The sequence below is a fragment of the Artemia sp. Qi Xiang Cuo genome, chromosome 21 (genome assembly GCF_049724085.1).
Source record: "Artemia sp. Qi Xiang Cuo chromosome 21, ASM4972408v1, whole genome shotgun sequence".
NCBI lineage: Eukaryota > Metazoa > Arthropoda > Branchiopoda > Anostraca > Artemiidae > Artemia > Artemia sp. Qi Xiang Cuo.
In genome coordinates, this window is record NC_142814.1 from 6,954,591 (window position 1) to 6,976,687 (window position 22,097).

The following is a 22,097-nucleotide window of genomic DNA, read 5'->3' on the forward strand; positions in this document are numbered from 1 at the left end:
TGAAAGGAGGGTATGAGCAACATCCATGCTTAGACCCTTGCGGAACCCAATTTGATTCAGGCCTTGTTTACAAGACTCCAAATACTTTAATAAAACTAACTAAAAAGCTTTGCTAATCTGACACGAAACAGTAATCGGCCTGTAATCAGAACATCGATTCGTATTCCCTCCTTTTTTTGAAAGGGGTGAAGCGGTAGCACGAGAAAAGCTAGTTGGAAGAACTCCAGAAGAAAGAATAGTAGTAAAAAGAGTAGCGAGGAGAAGGATTGCTTAGGGGGATGCCCATTTTATATGGTTTGAATGTATACCATCATGATCAAAAGAATGATTACTTTTTAGAGCTTTAATTGCTACCGTTACATCATCAACAGAAACAGATATTTTACTATTTGGGCGGGGCTTTGAAATTTCTTCCGATAATAAAGAGTCAAGCCGTGATTCAACTGCCGCATCACTGGATGAAAAAACTTCATGATCTTAATGAGTTATCCAATCATCTAGTTTCAGAGAACTATTAGAATCTGGTGAACAATTATTATTACGACGTCTAGAATTAACCAAACTCCAAAGCTCATTCTTATCACTAGTAATCCTTGAACCAATTTCATCTTTTATAATTTCATTATGCAAACGCAACTCAACCCGAAAAATGCGTTTAGTTAATTTCATACCATCATACAATGGTCCTGATCATGGTTTTCCCGCGTAATTCCAAAGGTAACAAGCTTGAGATGCATTCTTTTGGCTTTGCTTTAAAATCAGGTTAATGTTCCAACCGAAAACATGAGATCCGCGACGGAAAGAATCAGTCGTAAATGCTTTATTAGCCCCGAATTTTAAACTATGAACAATTTCAAGGTAAAATAGATCAATATCAATTTGATCAACATCCTTAGAATAATTTACAATTATTTTAGCTAAAGTGCATCTGATTCTTCATGATGCTTGCACATTTTTTCCCGATCCCAGATAATTTTATTTACAATTTGACTAGAACGATGGATAATTTTAAAAGATGGAATTTGAATATTTAAATGAAAAGAAAGGTAAAAATGGTCACTAATAGGCATATCCAACCCAACATGAACAGGCTGTGGTAATAACGCTGCCTTTGAAACCAGCACATGGTCTAGATAAGAGGAAGAACCAGAATTATGGACATACGTATAATCCGCATCTTTTGAAACTAAAGTAAAAACCGAAAACAAAGATAAAAGAGCGGAGAAGCGGACATCAGAGATAGCAATGTTGCAGTGAAAATCCCCGCAAATAAGCCACTGGAAATCTGATGGAACTTTCGCCACAAATCGTGATAATTCTAAACATGCAAAATTGAAATCAAAATACGAATCAATAGTATGATAATTTGTTGGTAAATAACACGAAAAAACAATAATCCCTGGGATTCGAACAGCAACAAAATAATGATTAACGGCAAACACTGAAACTGGAATATTCTCTCGAATAAAAATGCAAACGCCTCCTGATGGGCGTCCACCTGTAGGTGTAGCTGGAGATATAAAACACTTAAGCTGCTGCGACAGGCTCCAAAGAAGACTAGTAGAGTGGTCCAGAAGGTGATGCTCTTGCAGACACAAAATATCCAGATCGCGCAGCATAGACTGCAATACATGTTGTTTATCACCAAATCCATTCAGATTCAGAGATATAATCTTTGCACTAATCATTTTTTATTCTTTGCAACTTTTTCGGTTAACCGTTTGCAGCGAAAGCTAAATCCAGTATGCTCATGAGATCCACAATGGAAGCAACAAGGTTCATTCTGGCAAGGGTTGTTCCTAGAATGAGAGTGTCCACTACCGAGGCATTTGAGACAACGTTCCACGCTAGAGCAGCCCGACAATATATGCTCTAGTGACCCGCATTTGTAGCACATTTGCGGTAAAAACTTATAATCAGTAAGCCGGAAATGTTCGTAGCCAATGTGAATCCCATGACGCAAATAATGAGACTTGGCCGTCACCGAACGGAAGTATACACGATATGATTTCGAAACACCAATGCGCTGTATCTCTTCGATACCTTGGTTAGAAGCACACACACTCTCTGGATTGATCGGAAAGTCCACTCGTGATAATAAACCGACAATTCTTGATTTGCGAACCTCAGTTTTACCGACCTTTTCATTCAAACAGGCTTTCAAGTTTTCGGCGTTTTGTCTTTTCGTATGAAAGACCCATTTCTGTTGCTGGGATCCTGACTCCTTAGAAAGTGAAATCCGCACTATACCAGCAGCTCCATCCAACGATTTCAGAAAAGCTTCATGCTTTGAGGGATCATCACAATCTTTGTGGTGGTGAATCTACTTCAAGACCCACTGTTTCTGACTCGTTATTCAGCGGAGGCCAGGATTTATCATTGAGTTTTTCTTTATTTATACAGCTCAAAACCTCGCTCTGTACTCCATCACAACACTCTTTTACCAAAGCAGGAGTCTCTGCTACCTTACTTGTGACGTAATAAAGCTTATCAATTATGCTAAAAAGATGCCGGTCCCAGGTTTGAATGGCACGGCTAAAGTGAGCATTTTGATCCGTATCTATCACAGGTATCGCATCACTTGCAGTCATAACGAAAAAAAGTTTACAGAGATGATTTTTTTGTCAAATTGACCTCAAATCATAACATTGGAAAACAAAATAAGAGATATATTAGGTCATGGGAGGACGTTTAGTTGCCCTCCAATCTTTAAGGTCTCTGAAAAAGGACACTAGAACAAATAAAAAATAAAAACGCATCCGTGATCTGTCGTCTGGCAAAAAACACAATTCCTCATTTGAAGCAAATAGGAGATCAACACCCCCACAATAACATTTTCTGATACGCTGAATCTGAAGATCTGATTAACATTAAGATTCATTGACTTTTTGGAGTTTGTTTCTCCCTTTCTTTAAATCAGGCTTCCTGTTTTAAAAATCCCTTAATCTATCAAAATACTTTTTTCTTCTGAGGCTTGTAGCCTTTGGTTGGTAATATTAAACGTAATGAAATATATACATTTGGAATCTGCATAAAAACTCAATTCTTATCAATTGTTATCAAAATTCCATTTTTGAGTTTTGGTTACTATTGAGCTGAGTCACTCCTAAATTACAGTTCAACATTATGAACTGCTTGATAAAACTAATTGGGCTAATGTCCTATTTTTTAATTAATCCCGTAGCAAACCGGAGTTTTCGAAGCACTATTCATGCTATTAAAGTGTAGTATTTCTGAGTCCAGTTGAAATGTGCACTGTTTTAGAAAATTTTCTTCTTTATGAAGCTTTTGGTTCCTTTACGCTTACGTAAATGACTGAAATACCCTTACAGGCGTCTTCTTTCCTTTGATATATTTGCTTACTTGGTTATACAGCGTAAACAGCAAATTTATGGCAAATGCAGGGAAGATTTTTTTTTTAAACACTTTTTGGGTCTCATTACAAAAATGACATTCATCGCAAAAACAAAAGTTGTTCCCAAATAAGGATTTTCGTTATTAGTTAGAAAAAATTGAATTCAGAAAGTAATATATTTTCACCATTAGTTAAGATTAGGGCAGCATGTTAAGAAATTTTCTACCCACAGAAACGCACAAAAAATATATTTAAAAAATGCGATTGTAAAAGTTAAAAGATAATTTTTGTACATAAATTTCTGCGTGTTCATTTTGCAGACAAGTAAGCTTAACTTATATCAAAGTAAAAGTATATTTACTTACTTTTATACTATCTTCTTATACACATGATTCAATTAACATCCCGTTTTTTCTGCTATAATTTGTATATTTGAATTGAATTTATACTGAACAAATTGCCTTCAATGGTCCTATAGTCAAATTTAAAATGATATTCAAGAAACTTCAAACTACTGCTGAAGTTCAAACCGTGTGGATTAATATAACCTTTTTACGTTGAAAATTAAATTTTTTCTACTGAAAGGTACACAAATCTTAATATTTTCAATAACGCGTTGCAATTCAATAAGCAAGTCACAATTCCAACAGAAAAATTGGATTTTTTATTTGACTTGTTTGAATTCGACTAAAACACTTTGCTGGAAATCAATTTTTTTTTTACAGTGCTTTCTGGAAACTATTATATGCTAAGGGAACTCCTCGGTTGCGCCAACTCTACATATAAACTTTACTATTTTGGATCCAATCTTTTACTATATAATATAATTTCTTGATATAGAATTTGATCTGGTACTTTGTATTGTTATATGTCAATGATTGTCCAATTTTATTTGTTTATTTATTAAATAGATAAATACTTAGTGTTTTTCTTGTTTGTACTTCCAGGGTCACTGCCTAATGAGAAGTTGCTACTGAAATGGAAGGAAGGCGAAGAAGTTGATTTTGTTGGTAGATTTCCCATACAAGAATTTTCAAAAACGGGTCATAACGTCAAAACACTGAACAACACGCGACCTGATGGTAAGTAACACCAACGAAAAACATCATATCTTGTAGCCCTGTCTTATTTAGTTCTGTAGCTTAATTTATGAAAAACAGTATCAAGCACCATTGGGGGGGGGGTTAAGTTTAATAAAAAAATGAGTTCTATTATGCAGGAGAGTAGAAGACGCATTGAGAATTAGAGGCAAGCATGGCCTCTCTAATCTTCTTAGGAATATAACCTATGTGGAAATGAACAACAAAAGAAGTGCATTCTAACCTGATGCACAAATAATGATTGGTTAAAATCCGCTCCCCAACAATCGGTGTAGCAGCTTCATAGGGCATAGAATCATTATGGCCTTTATTCAAGCAAATTAAGATGGGTCTTTAGGTCACTGGGCTTAGAATGCTTAAGAAGTGTTCTGTGGTGCACTTTAATCCTAAACTGATGAGATATAAGTCACGATCATATGTAGAGGTTTAATAACCTCTGACCATTGGAAACGTATAAATAATTTCTTGGTGTTATATTAATAGATTTAACTTCTGTATATGGTCTGTGATCCAAGGCTAACTATTGTTAAAAAACACGGGTTTGAGGCACGCTTGAGCTGCAATTTGATTGTAGGTAATATTTAGGGCAATCAATGATTGGGGTAATCAAAATGAATTCAAAAATTGGGGTGTGCTGTCTTTCAAGCGTGTAGAAGCAATTAGTTTTTGCCTATTAATCCTATTAAAGTGGCTCATATTAAATTGGCCGCGGTTGTAATCATCCACAGTCGTGAGTATTCACAGTTGCAGTCACAAATAGTCACAGTCGCAAGTAGTGGAGGTCAAAATTAGTGGAAGTCACAAGTAGTCACGGGCATAGTCACAAATAGTAGCAGTTATACATAGTCGATTTCGCAAATAGTCACAGTCACAGTCATAAGTGTTCACAGCAGCAGTTGTAGCGATAGTAGTACTAGTACAAATGGTAGCAGTAGTAGTAGTAGTAGTAGTGGTAGTAGTTGTATTAGTAGTGGTAGTAGTAGAAGTAGTATCATTAGTAGTAGTAGCAGTGTTAGTAGTATTATTATTATTAGTAGTAGTATTATTATTAGTACTATCATTAGTAGTTTAGCACAAAATCTCCCTCAATATGATCTGAAAGTTCTACCTTAATATCCCTTCTAACATCCTTGGATTCACAAGGTATCTTTTATTTTGTTCAATATCCCCATTATCATGTTCAGTAAGTTCTAAGGTAGTGCCATTAGCTGTCCCACGGATATTGCACGGCCGCCTGACGGTTTGCACACACGTCGTGCTTTTTGAATTCGTTTTACATTCCCTTCAACTTTCTCTTTAAGGTTCAACTTAGTGCTCCATTCTTTTCCTGAGAATTTGCATACATTACATTTTGACAACCTGGATGTACCTAAACTTTTTTGATTTAATTCGTAGACGTAGAAGTAGTGGTAGAAGTAACAATGGTAGTAAATGCAAAAGTAGTAGTTGTTTCAGTAGTAGCCCTGAGAGTTTCAGCTCAATACCCTTTGTGTTCCTTAGATACTGTCTCTGAAAACTTGCATTTGAATACTTGCATACAAATAATGTCTTTTTATTTAGTTTTACCTCCCCATCAGCTTCCCTGATAGTTTCAATTTAATACCCTTTTCTGTCCTTGAGATACTGTCTTTTTGCCATGTTGGCAACTTGAATGTGCTTAAATTCTCTTGATTTAGTTTTATAGCTGTAGTAGTAGTAGCCATAACAGTTTCTAATTAATATCCTCATTCACTCCTGAGATATTACTAATATGTCCTTTTGACAACATTCATTCTCATAATGTTTTTTTGTTTAGTTCAACATTACCCTCAGCATTCCGTTGAAGTTTCATCCTAAAACTTCAAGCCTTTTTGAGACCCAGGATTCAACATGCCCCACTGACTATTGGATCTTATGACTGTTTTGAACCAAAATGGGTATCTTAAAATTTAATATGATGTCTTTGGAGGGCGATACAATCCAAAAAAGGGTAGGGTTGGGGATCTGGTTACCCCCAACTAACCAATGACTCTTCAGAAGGGTATTAAACTTTCAATTTCCTAACAAATGAGCCCCTCAAAAGTTTTTACGACAATTCTTTCTGCACAAAGTGACCTGGCAAGAAAAAAAAAACAACGCAAAAAACATGGCATCAAAGCCATATTGCTCTTTGCTGAGGCAGTGCTAAGGTGCTGCCTATGATGTCTTAATTAGTGCTAATTTGTTTCTATGTTTTCTCACTTTTTCCTTGCATAAAAATTTTTATAGGTGGATCTTAACATCTCCGCCGTGTGAGTCATATTCGTTCACACTTACTGTCCTTAACCATCTACAGACTATTTAATCACTAATTATGTTTCAATCATTTTAGGTCAAACTTACAGTATGTTGAGTTTAGAGGTGCATCTAGCCCGAGAATATGGATTCTTTATTATAGATTGGTATATCCCATCAATAATTCTTGTTTTCATGTCGTGGGTTAGCTTTTGGATCGATCCTTCATCAGTTCCCGCAAGAGTCAATTTTGGTAAGTAAATATTTTTGGTAACAAAATTCAGAGTAGATCATGAACATTTATTTAAATCTGTTATATTCATTTATGTATTAAATGTGATAAATAATAAAGAAAGGAGTGCTGACAGAAAAAATAGCAAAAAAAAGAAAAAAAACACTTAAAACTGAAAACGCTAATAGAAACGGTATTACTAATGTTAATTGACATTCTAGAGACAACAGTAACACAGACACATATGATACAGTAAATTCTAATATGATGAATCCTCATAGTGAATACTAAAAAAATAAAAGACAGACAGAAAACTAATAAAGATTTACAATCTCTTCGAAGAAAAAACAAGAACAAAAAACCACTGTGTGAATCATAAAAATATGTATAAGACACTGCACTAGATGTGATCTTAATACATTATCACCTACTTTTTCGTAATTTTTTTTCTTATAGTAGCACGAGAGGTAGAAAATATTGGGTATCCAATTTTGTATTTTTGAACAATTAGTGTAGTTCTCTGGCAAAATGGTAGACGTAGAAAAATGCTTTATGAACCAGAAAACAACAAATAAATTTTGTTGCCTCTCAAATTATGTCAAGTAACAAAATATTTAAGATATGAGGTATGAGGAATATTCTTTGACCGCCGGCTTCCAAAGGTCAAAAAACATTTTGTCAGGCTTCCAGCCTGAATTTGAAAATCAAAGACAAAGAAATATGAAATTATGTTTAAAAAATTTCAAGTGAAAATGCAAATAATGGAATAATTCATTCTGCAGTTTCTTATGAGTTTCTTTATTGCTTGAAATGTTACTAAATCATTAGTTAGCTTGGCACTGTCTATCAGCTGTTAAAAATTTCCTCCATGAGCCCATTCTATTGAAATGACCAAATTTGGTTTGTCATTGTTTCCCCATAGTAGTAGGGGCGTAATTTCCTCAAAATCCAGGGAGAGGGGCAAAGTTCAAGGCGATTTTCACAAGTCACATGAAAATGACCAAATGAAAAATGAGGCAAATAGCACCCTAAAGGCAAAGGTATACTAAAGAACACTTTGAAAGCTTGAACTATGTAAGTCAATCTTAGTTTTGATAATAATTTTGAAGACGCTAAATTTCAGCTGGGGGATGGCCCCCCTCCACGCCATAGCAAATTACCCCCATAATTGTAGCCCCCATAATTCAAAACTAAATGGAGTAGAAATATTTGGCATAAATATGGATAATTGTTAAGATACTTTTTATTAGAATGGTTTATTGAAATGCAACTCTAAATACATACAAACAAATGCTTCACCATTCTTCAACTGAATAAATAATTATATGATCAAAGACTGTATTTCCTAAATCTTTTACAAGTTAGTGCAAAAGAATAATCTTTAATTTAGGGTACACCCTTAATTTTACCTAAATTTATTTCTATGAAAGTTAAACTGTATGAGCTATGACTATATTTTCACCAATATTTATTTTGAGTAATATTTAAATAAAGCTGAACTAAATAACAAACAAACTATAATATTTGCTGTTTCGGCTTAGCTGTTATCGCCATTTGCTTTTTTCTCTTGTCTTTTTTTCTCGTCGGATTAGTAGGAGTTTGTTTGAAAATTCTACAGAATTAGACTCCCGGAGCTACAAAAATGAGGAAGATAGCTTTCTCTCCTCTCCTCACTGTGCTGCCACTGAATGCCTCACTAAATTTAAATCTGAATCTAGATTTTTACTAAATTTAAAAGCCTTTGGCAACTTAACGCGGGAAGAAAGAGCCAAAAACTTTTAGTTCCGCTTACAGTGTCGCATCTGGCGACTTTATTAAAAGTAGAAAATTGTATATTTAAGGCTGTTTATCACCAATGCAGTAGGATTGGAGCTAAAATGTCTATTTAATGATAATAAATCAGTATTAGTCAAAAGCCAGTCCATATAAAGTAGGTATAGGTCCGCTTAGGAAAATTTTGGTATACTAAGCATGGTAGTTTACTTCATGCTACTGGTGACAAAATTCGGATTTCTTTGAATATCTTTAATCTTCTAATTAATATTTTAAAGTATCTGAAATGAGAAAAAGAATTGAACTTTTGGGCCAAACAATGTTGCCAAACGCTATGGGACGCTAGTTGTATAAATTTCTTGGCACCCAATAAATTCCCCACAAAAAAAAACCACGATTGCCTCTTATGAAATTATCCCCACATATGAATTAGAGAAAAAGAATAGAAAAAAGAAGGAGTTATGGAGATTCTACCTACGTTCCAAAATACATTTAGAATATGCATAACCTGTGGGATCACACAGTTTGCAGTAATGAATCTTCAGTAAAGAGCGACTCTTACCAACACTAATCAAAAGTATAAAAAAGGTATTAATACATCAATTCAAATTAATATATCAAAGAATTGTTTTTTGTTTTAGTTTAGCAGATTCCTAATATTTAAAGTTTATTAGGTTTAATATTATAAATTAAACGCCAGGAGCCCAAGAAAATTTACCTGATTTTTGAAAAGTGAATGAAAGACACCAAATAGCAATTAATCCTAATGACAGAAACTCCACTTTCTTGGATTTTTGGGGGATATTTTCAAGGGGGGAATTTTTCAAGTAAAATTTTCCGAAGAGGAAACTTTTTCAGTGCATTTTCCGTGAGAAAATATTCCGCCAGGGGGAATTTTCCAGAAAAAATTATCCCCAAGGGATTCCCTGGGTATTTTTTTGGGTGGAGGGATGGAATATCATGGTGGAAATACAACTAGAATCAAATATCAAAATTCCCTTGGATATTAGTATTAAACGCTGAATTTGTCATTTCCCTACTGAGAACTTAGAAAGAGACCTGAGTAAGATGTAGGCAGTTTCTAAATAGAAAAATAAAAAAAAATTAGTCTGGGGAGAACCTTTTAATTTTTTAGCTTTACAACAACAAAAATTATTTAAATCCCGCCCTAGGAAAATATCATAATTATTTAAATCCCTATGATAAATATCATAATTACAAAATTATTTGAGAAAAACGTATTTAAATGCCAGAAAATTGGAATAATTAGGCGAGGAGCTTTCGTTGAAGCGTCAACTCTCACGATTTCATAGGCAGCGCGCTAGAGCTGCCTAAGTAGAGAACGATGTGGGACAATGTGTTTTTTTTTTCTTTCTCTCCATACCCGGGTACTTCGTATCAAAAAAGTTGTCGTAGAAACTTCGAAAAGGGCTCATTCGATTGGAAATTGGAGTGACTAGTGCCCTTTTTAATAGTCGAAAGTGATTGTAGGGCAACAAGCCCCCCCCCCCCACGCCCATCATTCCCCCAAACACATCCAATCAAAATTTAGAGATAGCCATTTTGTTCAGTATAGTTGATTTCCAGATAGAAAATATGTTTTTGAGGAGGACACTCCCCCACAACCCAAGGGGCAAGGGTTTTAAGTTATGCCCTTAGGGCATATAAGAAGGATGTTGGTACAATTTACTATTTATTATTTTTTCACTTTAGAGCTGGGCACTTCATATGGAAGGGGTCGTCGTAAAAACTTCAAAAGGGGCTCATTCGATTGGAAATTGAGAGTTCTAGTACCCTTTTTAATAGTTGAAAGTGATTGGAGGGCAGCTACCCCCCCCCCCCCGCCCATCATTCCCCCAAACACATCCAATCAAAACTTTGAGATAGCCATTTTGTTCACCGTAGTTGATTTCCAGATAGAAAATATATTTTTGAGGAGGACACTCCCCCAAAACCATCAAGGCAAGAGTTTTAAGTTATGCCCTGGGGTCATATGAGGTTTTTATAGAAGGCGTTGTTGTAGAAACTTCAAAAAGGCTCATTCGATTGGAAATTTGAAGGGCTAGTACCCTTTTTAATAGTCGAAAGTGATTGGACGGCAACTAGCCCCCCCCCCCCCACGCCCATCATTCCCAAAAACACATTCAATCAAAATTTTGAGATAGTCATTTTGTTCAGCGTAGTTGACTTCGAGATAGAAATATATTTTTGAGGAGGACACTCCCCCACAACCCTCAGGGCAAGGGTATTAAGTTATGCCCTGGGGGCATAAAAGGTTTTTATAGAAGGCGCTGTCGTAGAAACTTCAAAAAAGGCTCATTCGATTGGAAATTCAAAGTTTTAGTGCCCTTTTTAATAGTCAAAAGTGATTGGAGGGCAAATAGCCCCCCCCCACACCCAACATTTCCCCAAACACATTCAATGAAAATTTTGAGATAGCCATTTTGTTCAGCGTAGTTGATTTCCAGACAGAACTATGTTTTTGAGGAGAACACTCCCCCACAGCCCTCAGGGCAAGGGTTTAAGTTATGCTCTGGGGGAATATAAAGTTTTTAAAGAAGGTGTTGTCGTAGAAACTTCAAAAAAAGCTCATTCGATTGGAAATTCAAAGGGCTAGTGTCCTTTTTTACTAGTAAAAAGTGATTGGAGGGCAACTAGCCCCACCCCACGTCCATCATTCCCCCTAACTCATCCAATAAACGTTTTGAGATAGCAATTTTGTTCAGAGTAGTTGATTTCCAGATAGAAAATATATTTTTGAGGAGGACACTCCCCCACCACCCTCAGGGCAAGGATTATAAGTTATGCCCTGGGGGCAAATAAGGTTTTTCAGGGCAAGGGTTGTAAGTTATTCCCTGGGGGCGTGTAAGGTTTTTATTGAAAGTGTAGAAACTTCAAAAGGGCTCATTCAATTAAAAATTGAAAGGGCTAGTGCCCTTTTTAATAGTTGAAAGTGATTGGAGAGCGACTAACGCCCCTTTTACGGCCACCATTTTCCCAAACACATCCAACCAAAATTTTGAGACATCCATTTTGTTCAAAGTTGTTGAAATTTCTTAAAATTAGGTCTTTTAGGATGATAACCCCCTCAGAGCCCTCTAAGGCCATTTTATTCAATGTAATTGAAAGTTTTGGAAATTCGGTCTTTAAGGATGGCAACCCCTCTCCCCCCAGCTCTTAGGGCAAGGATTGTAAGTTATGCCGTGGGTGCATATGAAGTTTTCATTGAAAGTGTTATCGTAGAAACTTCAAAAGGGCATATTCATTTGGAAAATGAAAGGGCTAGTGCCTTTTTTAATAGTTGAAAGTGATTGGATAGCGACTAACGCCCCTCTCACGCCCACCATTTTGCCAAACACATCGAATCAAAATTTTGAGATATCCATTTTGTTCAACGTAGTTGGAAGTGCTGGAAATTAGGTTTTTTAGGATGATAGCCCAATCAGAGCCCTCAGTGCGAGGGCTCTAAGTTGTGCCTTGGGGCATATAAAGTTTTTACTGAAAGTGTTGTCGTAGAAACTTTAAAAGGGCTCATTCAATTGAAAATTGAAAGGGCTAGTGCCTTTTTTAATAGTTGAAAGTGATTGGATAGCGACTAACGCCCCTCTCACGCCCACCATTTTCCAAAACACATCCAATCAAAATTTTGAGATATCCATTGTGTTCAACATAGTTGAACGTTCTGGAAATTAAGTCCTTTAGGATGATAACCCCCTCAGAGCCCTAAGTGCAAGGGTTGTAATGCCCTGGGGCGTACATACTTAGGCAGCACGATCGCGCTGCTTAAGTAAAGAACGGGGACACTGGAGAACGGGACAAGAAACGGGGTCTAAGTAAAGAGGAGGACATTCCCCTACTACCCTCAGGGCAAGGGTTTTAAGTTATGCCTTGGGGGCATATAAGAACGTTGCTGGCACAATGTATTATGTATTAATTTTTTCCTTTAGAGCAGGGCACTTATAGAGCAGGGCACTGTATTGAAGAAGTTGTCGTAGAAACTTCGATAAGCGCTCATTCAATTGGAAATTGGAATGGCTTGTGCCTTTTTAATAGTCGAAAGTGATTGGAAGGCAACTAACACCCCTTCCACGCCCACCATTTCTCGAAACACATCCAATCAAAATTTGAAGATAGCCATTTTGTTCAGGGTATTTGATTTCCATATAGAAATTATATTTTTGAGGACAGGCCCCCACAGCCCTTAGGGCAAGGGTTGTAAGTTATGTCCTGGGGGCATATAAGGTTTTTTATAGAAGGTGTTGTCGTAGAAACTTTAAAAAAGGTTCATTCCAATGGAAATTCAAAGGGCTAGTGCCCTTTTTAGTAGTCGCAAGTGACTAGAGGGCAACTAACCCGCTTCTCACGCCCACCTTTTCCCCAAACATATCTAATCAAGACTTTGAGATAGCCATTTTATTCAACGTAGTTTTAAGTTCTGGAAATTAGGTCTTTGAGGATGACGATCTCCCCCCACAGCCCTCAGGGCAAGGGTTGTAAATTATGCCAAGGGGGCATATAAGGTTTTTATATAACGCGTTGTCGTAGAAACTTCAAAAAGGGCTCATTCGATTGGAAACTGAAATGGCTAGTGCCCTTTTTAATAGTCGAAAGTGATTGTAAAGCAACTAACACCCCTTCCAAGCCCACCATTTCCCCAAACACATCCAATAAAGATTTTGAGATAGCTATTTTGTTTCACGCAGTTCAAAGTTCAGGAAATTATACATTTGAGCAGGACACTCCCCCCATAGTCTTCAAGGCAAGGGTTATAAGTTATGCCCTGGGGGCAAATAAGGTTTTTATTGAAATCTTAGAAACTTGAGTCGTAGAAACTTGAAAAAGGGCTCATTTGATTGGAAATTCAAAGTAAAAATAAAATCAAATAATCTACCAAGCCTGAAACTACCACAAAACAGCATCGATAAATAAATGAAACCCAAAACGAACAGAAATTACAATAATTAACCGAGTCAAACTCAAAACAAGCAGAAATTAATATAAGTTGGGCGCAAAACCCCTATGACTTCCCAAGGTCAGAACAAAATTTGCACTTTACTGAAAAAATACAAACGAATGTGTGTACATTGTCAGTTTAATATACATATGCTGATATTTAATAATCAAAATGTTAATATTATTTGATTTATTAAAAATATAAAAGTAAAAATATTTATATATTTTCAGTAAAGTGCAAACTTTGTTCCGGCCTTGGGAAGGCACAGGGGTTTTGCGCCCAACTTATGTTAATATCTGCTCGTTTGAAATTTGACTCGGTTAATTATTGTAATTTCTGTTCGTTTTGGGTTTCATTTATTTATCGATGCTGATTTGTGGTAGTTTCACGCTTGGTTGATTGTTTGATTTTAGTTTTGCTCGTTTTTGTTTAATTGAGTTCTTTATTTTTCTTTGAAAAATTTATTTTGTGGAAAAAGGTTTTTTTAATTAATCTTCAAAAAACAAGAACATTTAAGCTCGACTTGAGAACAAAAACAGATCAAGAATTTACCCATTTCTTAGTTCTACTGCTAAAGTACACAGGAGAATAACATAAATAATCTTTGGTGCCCACTGGACTCACTTTGTGCCCTTTAAAGGTCTAGAATACGGCAGTAGACTTTATAGTCTCTACCAGTGGTGCCGATCCCCGTTTCATGGCCCTTAAGCCAGGATGTGTAATGGCTTTTGCACACCCTTTCTCTTAACACTTCCAGATCTCTCCAGGTACTTATTTAGATCTAGGTTGACTCTGGTTGAGCTTATGGAGTCACGCCACTACACTTATCACGCCACTACACTGTTCCAGCTAAACTTAGAGGGCAGCATCATTAAACAGCATGGGCGCCCATAAGCTGAATTCCAGGGGGGGGGGGCAAACTTCGTCTAATTGCTACTTTTAATGCTATATAATATAAAGCTCAGAACAAAAATATAAAAATAAGGCAGCATCATTCAGCCAGAGGGGGGCAAGAGCCTCCCCGGCCCCCCCCCCCATATGGGCGCCCATGTTAAACAGTGTTAATAGATGGAAAGCGAAATTGTTAAAACTGACATAATCTTGTCTATAAAACTCAAGCATTAACAATATGTTTAATCCCACAGACTATCACACCCTCAAAAGAGAGCTACATCGTCTAAATCTACTGATGTCACGTATTTTGGCCATTTTCTGCTGATTTTAACTCAGGTTTCGTTTCTTTAAATTTAGGGCCAGGAACTACCAATGCTGCAAAACTAAATTTGAAAACCCCAATCAATAAACATTAAATTTCCGAATTTATCAAACTTTCAATTTATATATGGCTTTGTAATCTTCTATTGAGGCTAACTAATCGAAATAATTAGCTTTAATTTCCACTGATCTTTGGAAATAAAAGTAACACAATACAGTAACACTAAAGTAACAATAAAACAACACTGCATACACTGTAAAACGACACCTGCATCACAAATTCATGGTAAAAAACTGTAATTAAAGAGTGACTCCGCTCAATAGTAACCCAAACTTTAAAAACCGGAATTTTGATTTCAATAGATAGAATCAAACAGTTCGTGGTAACGAACTGTTAGTACGAAGCGAGCCAGCTCAATAGCAACCGAAACTCCAAAAAACAGAATTTTGATACCAATAAAAACATCAAAAGACTCAAATTTTTTTCTTATTTCAAATATATAAGTTTTATCTAGATTAGTCTTACCCATCAAAAGTTACGCGCCTGAGAAAATTTGCCTTATTTCCAAAAAAAGGGGGAAACAACCCCTAAAAGTCATGGAGCTTTAATGAAAATAACACCATCAGATTCAGCGTATCAGAGAACCCTACTATAGAAGTTTCAAGCTCCTATCAACAAAAATGTGGAATTTTGTGTTTTTTTGCCAGAAGAAAGATCACGGATGCGTGTTTATTTATTTTTTTTTTTCTTTTTTGATTTTCCCAGGGGTGATTGTATCGATTCATTAGTCCTAGAATATCGTGAGAGGGCTCATTCAAACGGAAATCAAAAGTTCTAGTGCCCTTTTTAAGTGACCAAAAAAATTGGAGGTCAAATGGGCGCCCTCCAACGCTCATTTTTTTCCCGAAGTCAGCCAATCAAAATTTTGAGGTAGCCATTTCGTTCAGCATAGTAAAAAATCTAATTAATATGCTTTTGAGGATGACTTAATCCCCCACATTTCCCAGGGGAAGGGCTGAAAGATATAAACTTTGCCCATTGTTTACATATAGTATTGGTTATTGGGAAGTATACGGGCGTTTTCAGGAGGAATTTTTTCTGGTGAGGGGGGGGGGAGTTGTACGGGGTTACGGGGAAGAATATGTCCATGGAGGATGTTTCCTTGGGGGAAGGGACATTTCTATCAAGGGGGTGCTAGATTTCCCAGCATCATTTAACAAACGATCAGAAATCAAATAAAAAAACTAGTTTTTTTTTCAACTAAAAGTAAGGAGCAACATTAAACTTAAAACGAACAGAAAAGATTAAGTATGTGAGGGGGTTCGCACCCTAGTCAATAGCTCACTCTTTACGCTAAAGTTTTTTTAGTACTTTCAAAAGAGCTATCTATTCTAATTAACCGGCCTTTGTGATTCAGGGGTTTGTGATTCGAACAAAATTCGAACTTTAGCGTAAAGAGCGAGGTATTGAATAGGGGGCGAACTCCCTAATATATTTAATAAAAACATACGAATATTGAAATTCATTACGTAAGTTAATTCGTAAGTTATGTCCGAACAAAATTTCGAGAAAACCATTTTTCGAAACAAAAAGAAAATTAATATGCGAATTTCGTTTTAATTATTCATGTACGGTGAGCCAGAATCAAAGCTGCATTAGTTCAAAAAAGTTCAGAAATTAAATAAAAGAAATAAGTTTTTTTAACTGAAAGTAAGGAGTGACATTAAAACTTAAAACGAACAGAAATTATTCCGTAAATGAAAGGGGCTGTCCCCTCCTCAACGCCTCACTCTTTACGCTAAAGTTTGACTCTGTATCACAACTTAAATTTTTAAAACGATAAAAAACTTTAGCGTAAAGAGTGAGGCGTTTAGGAGGGAACAGCCCCTTTCATATACGGAATAATTTCTGTTCGTTTTAAGTTTTAATGTCGCTCCTTCCTTTCAGTAAAAAAAAACTTGTGTTTTTTATTTAATCCATATACAAGAATCAAATTATTATGCTGATTTCAAATATATAAAATTAGTCAATTTTAGTGCTACCCATCAACAGTTACGAATTTGAGAACATTTGCCTGATTATTTAAATAGGGGGGACACGCCCCATACAAAAATCTTAATGAAAAATACAGGAAAGGTTGCCCCCTTCCAAATACCTTGGTTTTACTCTAAAAGTTGACTAATTCTCTCGTTTTTTAAGAACGGCTACTGAAATACAAGGGTCGTTTAATTAGAATTAATTAAAAAACGTTTTCCACAAAATAAGTTTTTCAAAGAAAAGTAAAGAACTCAATTAAACAAAAAAAGAGCAAAAATAAAATCAAATAATCTACCAAGTGTGAAACTACAACAAATCACCATCGATAAATAAATGAAACCCTAAACGAACAGAAATTACAACAAATAACTGAGACAAACTCAAAACGAGCTGAAATTAACAAAAGTTGGTCGCAAAACCCCTATGCCTCCCCAAGGCAAGAAAAAAATTTGCACTTTACTGAAAAAAATATAAATGTTTTTACTTTTATGACTTTAATAAATCATATAATATTAACATTTTGATTACTAAATATCAGTATATGTATATTAAACTGACAATGCACATTCATTTGTATCTTTTCAGTAAAGTGCAAATTTCGTTCTGGCCTTGGGGATGCATAGGGGTTTTGCACCCAACTTATGTTAATTTCCGCTCGTTTTTAGTTTGACTCAGTTATTTGTTGTAATTTCTGTTCGTTTTGGGTCTCATTTATTTATCGACGCTAATTTGTGGTAGTTTCACGCTTGGTAGATTATTTGATTTTATTTTTGCTTATTTTTTGTTTAATGAAATTCTTTACTTTTCTTTGAAAAACTTATTTTGTGGAAAAAGTTTTTCTCAATTAATTTCTGTTCGTTTTATATTGACATACTCTTTTCAGGGAAAAAGTCTCTCAGGGAATATTTTAGACAGCGCTAGCGCGCTGCCTAAAATATTGATTGGATTTGTTTAGAGAAAAAATGGGCGTGAGAGAGGGGATAGTTGCCTTCAAATCACTTTCGACTAGCAAAAAGGGCACTAGCCCTTTGAATTTCCAAGTGAACGAGCCTGTTTTGAAGTTTCTACGACAATGCCTTCTATAAAAACCTTATATGCCCCGAGGGAATAACTTACAGCCCTTTCCCTTAGGTTTGTGGGGGAGTGTCCTCCTCAAAAATATATTTTCTATCTGGAAATCAGATACGCTGAACAAATTGGCTATCTAAAATATTGATTGGATGTGTTTTGAGATAAGATGGGCGTGAGAGGGGGGTTAGTTGCCTTCAAATCACTTTCGACTATTAAAAAGGGCACTAGCCCTATTGAATTTCCAATCGAATGAGCCCTTTTTCAAGTTTCTACCACAAAGATTTCAATAAAAACTTATATAACCCCAGGGCGTAACTTATAACCCTTGCCCTGAAGACTGTGGGGGGAGTGTCCTGCTCAAAGGTATAATTTCCTGATCTTTGAATTGCGTGGAACAAAATGGCTGTCCAAAATCTTTATTGGGTGTGTTTGGGGAAATATTGGGCGTGGAAGGGGTGTTAGTTGCTTTCCAATCACTTTTGACTATTAAAAAGGGTACTAGTCTTTCAATTTCCAATCGAATGAGCCCTTTTGGAAGTTTTTACGACAACGCGTAATATAAAAACCTTATATGCACCCAAGGCATAATTCACAACCCTTGCCCTGAGAGTTTTTTTTTTGGGGTGGGGTATCATCCTCAAAGATCTAATTTCCAGAACTTTAAACTATGTTGAATAAAATGGCTATCTCAAAGTTTTGATTAGATGTGTTTGGGGAAAAGGTGGGGGTGAGAGACGGGTTAGTTGCCCTCTAATCACTTTTGACTATTTAAAAGGGCACTAGCCCTTTTATTTTCCAATCAAATGAGCCTTTTTTAAAGTTTTTACGACAACGACTTCTATAAAAAACTTTATATGCCCCCAGAGAATAACTTACAACCCTTGCCCAAAGGGCTTATCCTAAGGGGGACTATCCTCAAAAACATAATTTCTATCAGGAAATCAGCTACGTTGAACAAAATGGCTATCTCAAAATTTTGATTGGATGTGTTTCGGGAACTGGTGGGCGTGGAAGGGGTGTTAGTAAACTTCCAATCCCTTTCGACTATTATAAAGGGCACAAGCCACTCCAATTTCCAATCGAATGAGCGCTTTTTGAAGTTTCTACGAAAACTTCTTCGATACGAAGTGCCTTACTCTAAAAGAAAAAATTAATAACTAATACATTGTGCCAACATCGTTCTTATATGCTCCCAGGGCATAACTAAAAAACCCTTGCCCCGAGGACTTTGGGTGAGTGTCCTCCTCTTTACTTAGTCCTCGTTTCTTGTCTCGTTCTCGAGTATCCTTGTTCTTTACTTAGGCAACGTGATCGCACTGCTTATGATTTATACAACAACTTTCTATATAAACCTTGTATGCCCCCAGGGCATAACTCACAACCCCTGCCCTGAGGGCTGTGGGGGGGAGGGATTGTCATCCTTAAAGACCTAATTTCCTAAACTTTTAACTACGTTGAATGAAATGGCTGTCTAAAATTTTTGATTGGATGTGTTTGGGGAAAAGGTGGGCGTGAGAGGGGGGTTAGTTGCCCTCAAATCACTTTCGACTATAAAAAAGGGTACTAGCCCTTTGAATTTCTAATCGAATGAGCCCTTTTTCAGGTTTCGACGAAGATGATTTCAACAAAAATCCTTATGTGCCTCCAGGGCGTAACTTATAATCCTTGTCCCGAGGGTTGTGGGGGAGTGTTGTACTTAAAATATGTTTTCTATCTGGAAATTAACTACGCTGAACAAAATGGCTCTCTCAAAATTTTGATAGGAAGTGTTTCGGGAAATGGTGGGCATGGAAGGGGTGTGAGTCAACTTCCAATCCCTTTCGACTATTAAAAAGGGCACAAGTCACTCCAATTTTCAATTGAATGAGCGCTTTTCGAAGTTTCTACGACAGCTTCTTTGATACGAAGTGCCCTGCTCTAAAGGGAAAAATTAATAAATAATACATTGTTCCAACATCGTTCTTATATGCCCCCAGGGCATAAATTAAAACCCTTGCCCTGAGGACTGTGGGGGAGTGTCCTCCTCTTTACTTAGTCCCCGTTTCTTACGTCGTCCTTGAGTGTCCCCGCTCTTTATTTAGGCAGCGCGCTCGCGCTGCCTATGATTAATGCAAAAACTTTCTATATAAGCCTTATATGCCCCCAAGGCATAACTTACAACCCTTGCATTGTGGGCTCTTAGGGGGTTATCATCCTAAAAGACTTAATTTCCAGAAAGTTCAACTACGTTGAACAAAATGGATATGTCAAAATTTTGATTGGATGTGTTTTGGAAAATGGTGGGCGTGATAGGGGCCTTAGTCGCTATCCAGTCACTTTCAACTATTAAAAAAGGCACTAGCCCTTTCAATTTCCAATTGAATGAGCTCTTTTGAAATTTCCACGACATTGTTTTCAATAAGAACTTTATATACCCCAGGGCACAACTTACAAACCTTGTACTGAGGGCTCTGAAGGGGTTTTCATCCTAAAATACCTAATTTCCAGAACTTTCAACTACGTTGAACAAAATGGATATCTCACAATTTTAATTTGATGAGTCTGGGAAAATGGTGGGCGTTAGATGGGCGTTAGTCGCTATCTAGTCACTTTAAACTATTAAAAAAGGCACTAGCCCTTTCAATTTCCGATTGAATGAGCCCCTTTGAAGTTTCTACGACAACGCTTTCTATAAGAACTTTATGTGCCCCCAGGGCATAAATTACAACCCTTGGCCTGAGGGCTGTGGGGGGAGGGTTTTTCATCCTTAAAGACCTGATTTTCAAAACTTTCAACTACGTTGAATAAAATGACTATCTAAAAATTTTAATTGAATGTGTTTGTGGAAAAGGTGGGCATGAGAGGGGGGCTAGTTGCCCTCAAATCACTTTCGACTATTAAAAACGGCACTAGCCCTTTGAATTTCAAATCGAATGAGCCCTTTTTCAAGTTTCTACGACCAAGATTTCAATAAAAACCCTATATGCCCCCAGGGCATAACTTACAATCCTTGCCCTGAGGGTTGTGGGGGAGTGTCCTCCTCAAAAATATGTTTTCTATCTGAAAATCAACTACTCTGAACAAAATGGCTATCTCAAAATTTTTATTGAATGTATTTGGGGGAATGATAGGTGTGCGTGGGGGAGGGGGAGCTAGTTGCCTTCCAATAACTTTCGACTATTAAAAAGGGAACTAGCCCTTTGAATTTTCAATCAAATGAGCTTTTTTTGAAGTTTCTACGACAACGCCTTCTTTAAAAACCTTATTATACCCCCAGGGCATAACTTAAAACCCTTGCCCCGAAGGCTGGGGGGGAGTGTCCTCCTCAAAAACATATTTTCTATCTGGAAATCAACTACGCTGAACAAAATGGCTATCTCTAAAATTTTGATTGGATGTGTTTGGGGAAATGATGGATGGGGGGAGGTGGCTAGTTGCCCTTCAATCACTTTCGACTATTAAAAAGGGCACAAAATCTTTGAATTTACAATCGACTGAGCATTTTTTGAAGTTTCTACGACAACACCTTCTATAAAAACCTTATATGCCCCCAGGGCACGACTTAAAATCCTTGCCCTGAAGGTTGTGGGGGAGTTTCCTCCTCAAAACCATATTTTCTATCTGGAAATCAGCGTAGCAGGGTATAACTTAAAACCCTTGCCCTAAAGGTTGTGGGGGAGTGTCCTCCTCAAAACCATATTTTCTATCTGGAAATCAACTACGCTGAACAGAATGGCTATCTCAAAGTTTTGATTGTATGTGTTTGGGAGAATTATGGACGTGGGGGGGGCTAGTTGCCCTCCAATCACTTTCAACTATTAAAAAGCGTGCTAGCCGTTTGAATTTCTAATCGAATAAGCCTTATTTGAAGTTTCTACGACAACACTTTCTATAAAAACCTTACATGCCCCCAGGGCATAACTTAAAACCCTTGCCTTGAGGGTTGTAGGGAGTGTCCTCCTCAAAAATATATTTTTTATCATTAAATCAACTACGCTAAACAAAATGGCTATTTCTAAATTTTGATTGGGTATTTTTGGGGGAATGATGGACTTGGAAGGGGGGCTAGTTGCCCTCCAATCACTTTCGACTATTAAAAAGGGCACTAGCCACTCCAATTTCCAATC

At 36.6% G+C, this 22,097-nt stretch overlaps 1 protein-coding gene across 1 annotated transcript in view; it reads left to right on the forward strand.

Annotated features, from left to right (window-relative positions):
• The window catches only part of LOC148939199 (pH-sensitive chloride channel 2-like), a 78,822-nt gene that overhangs the window by 23,343 nt on the left and 33,382 nt on the right, over window positions 1-22,097 (forward strand). The window contains exons 5-6 of the mRNA XM_089106584.1: window positions 4,303-4,437; window positions 6,806-6,961. Of these exons, the coding sequence (XP_088962710.1) occupies window positions 4,303-4,437; window positions 6,806-6,961 (291 nt within the window). The remainder of the gene's footprint in view (window positions 1-4,302; window positions 4,438-6,805; window positions 6,962-22,097) is intronic.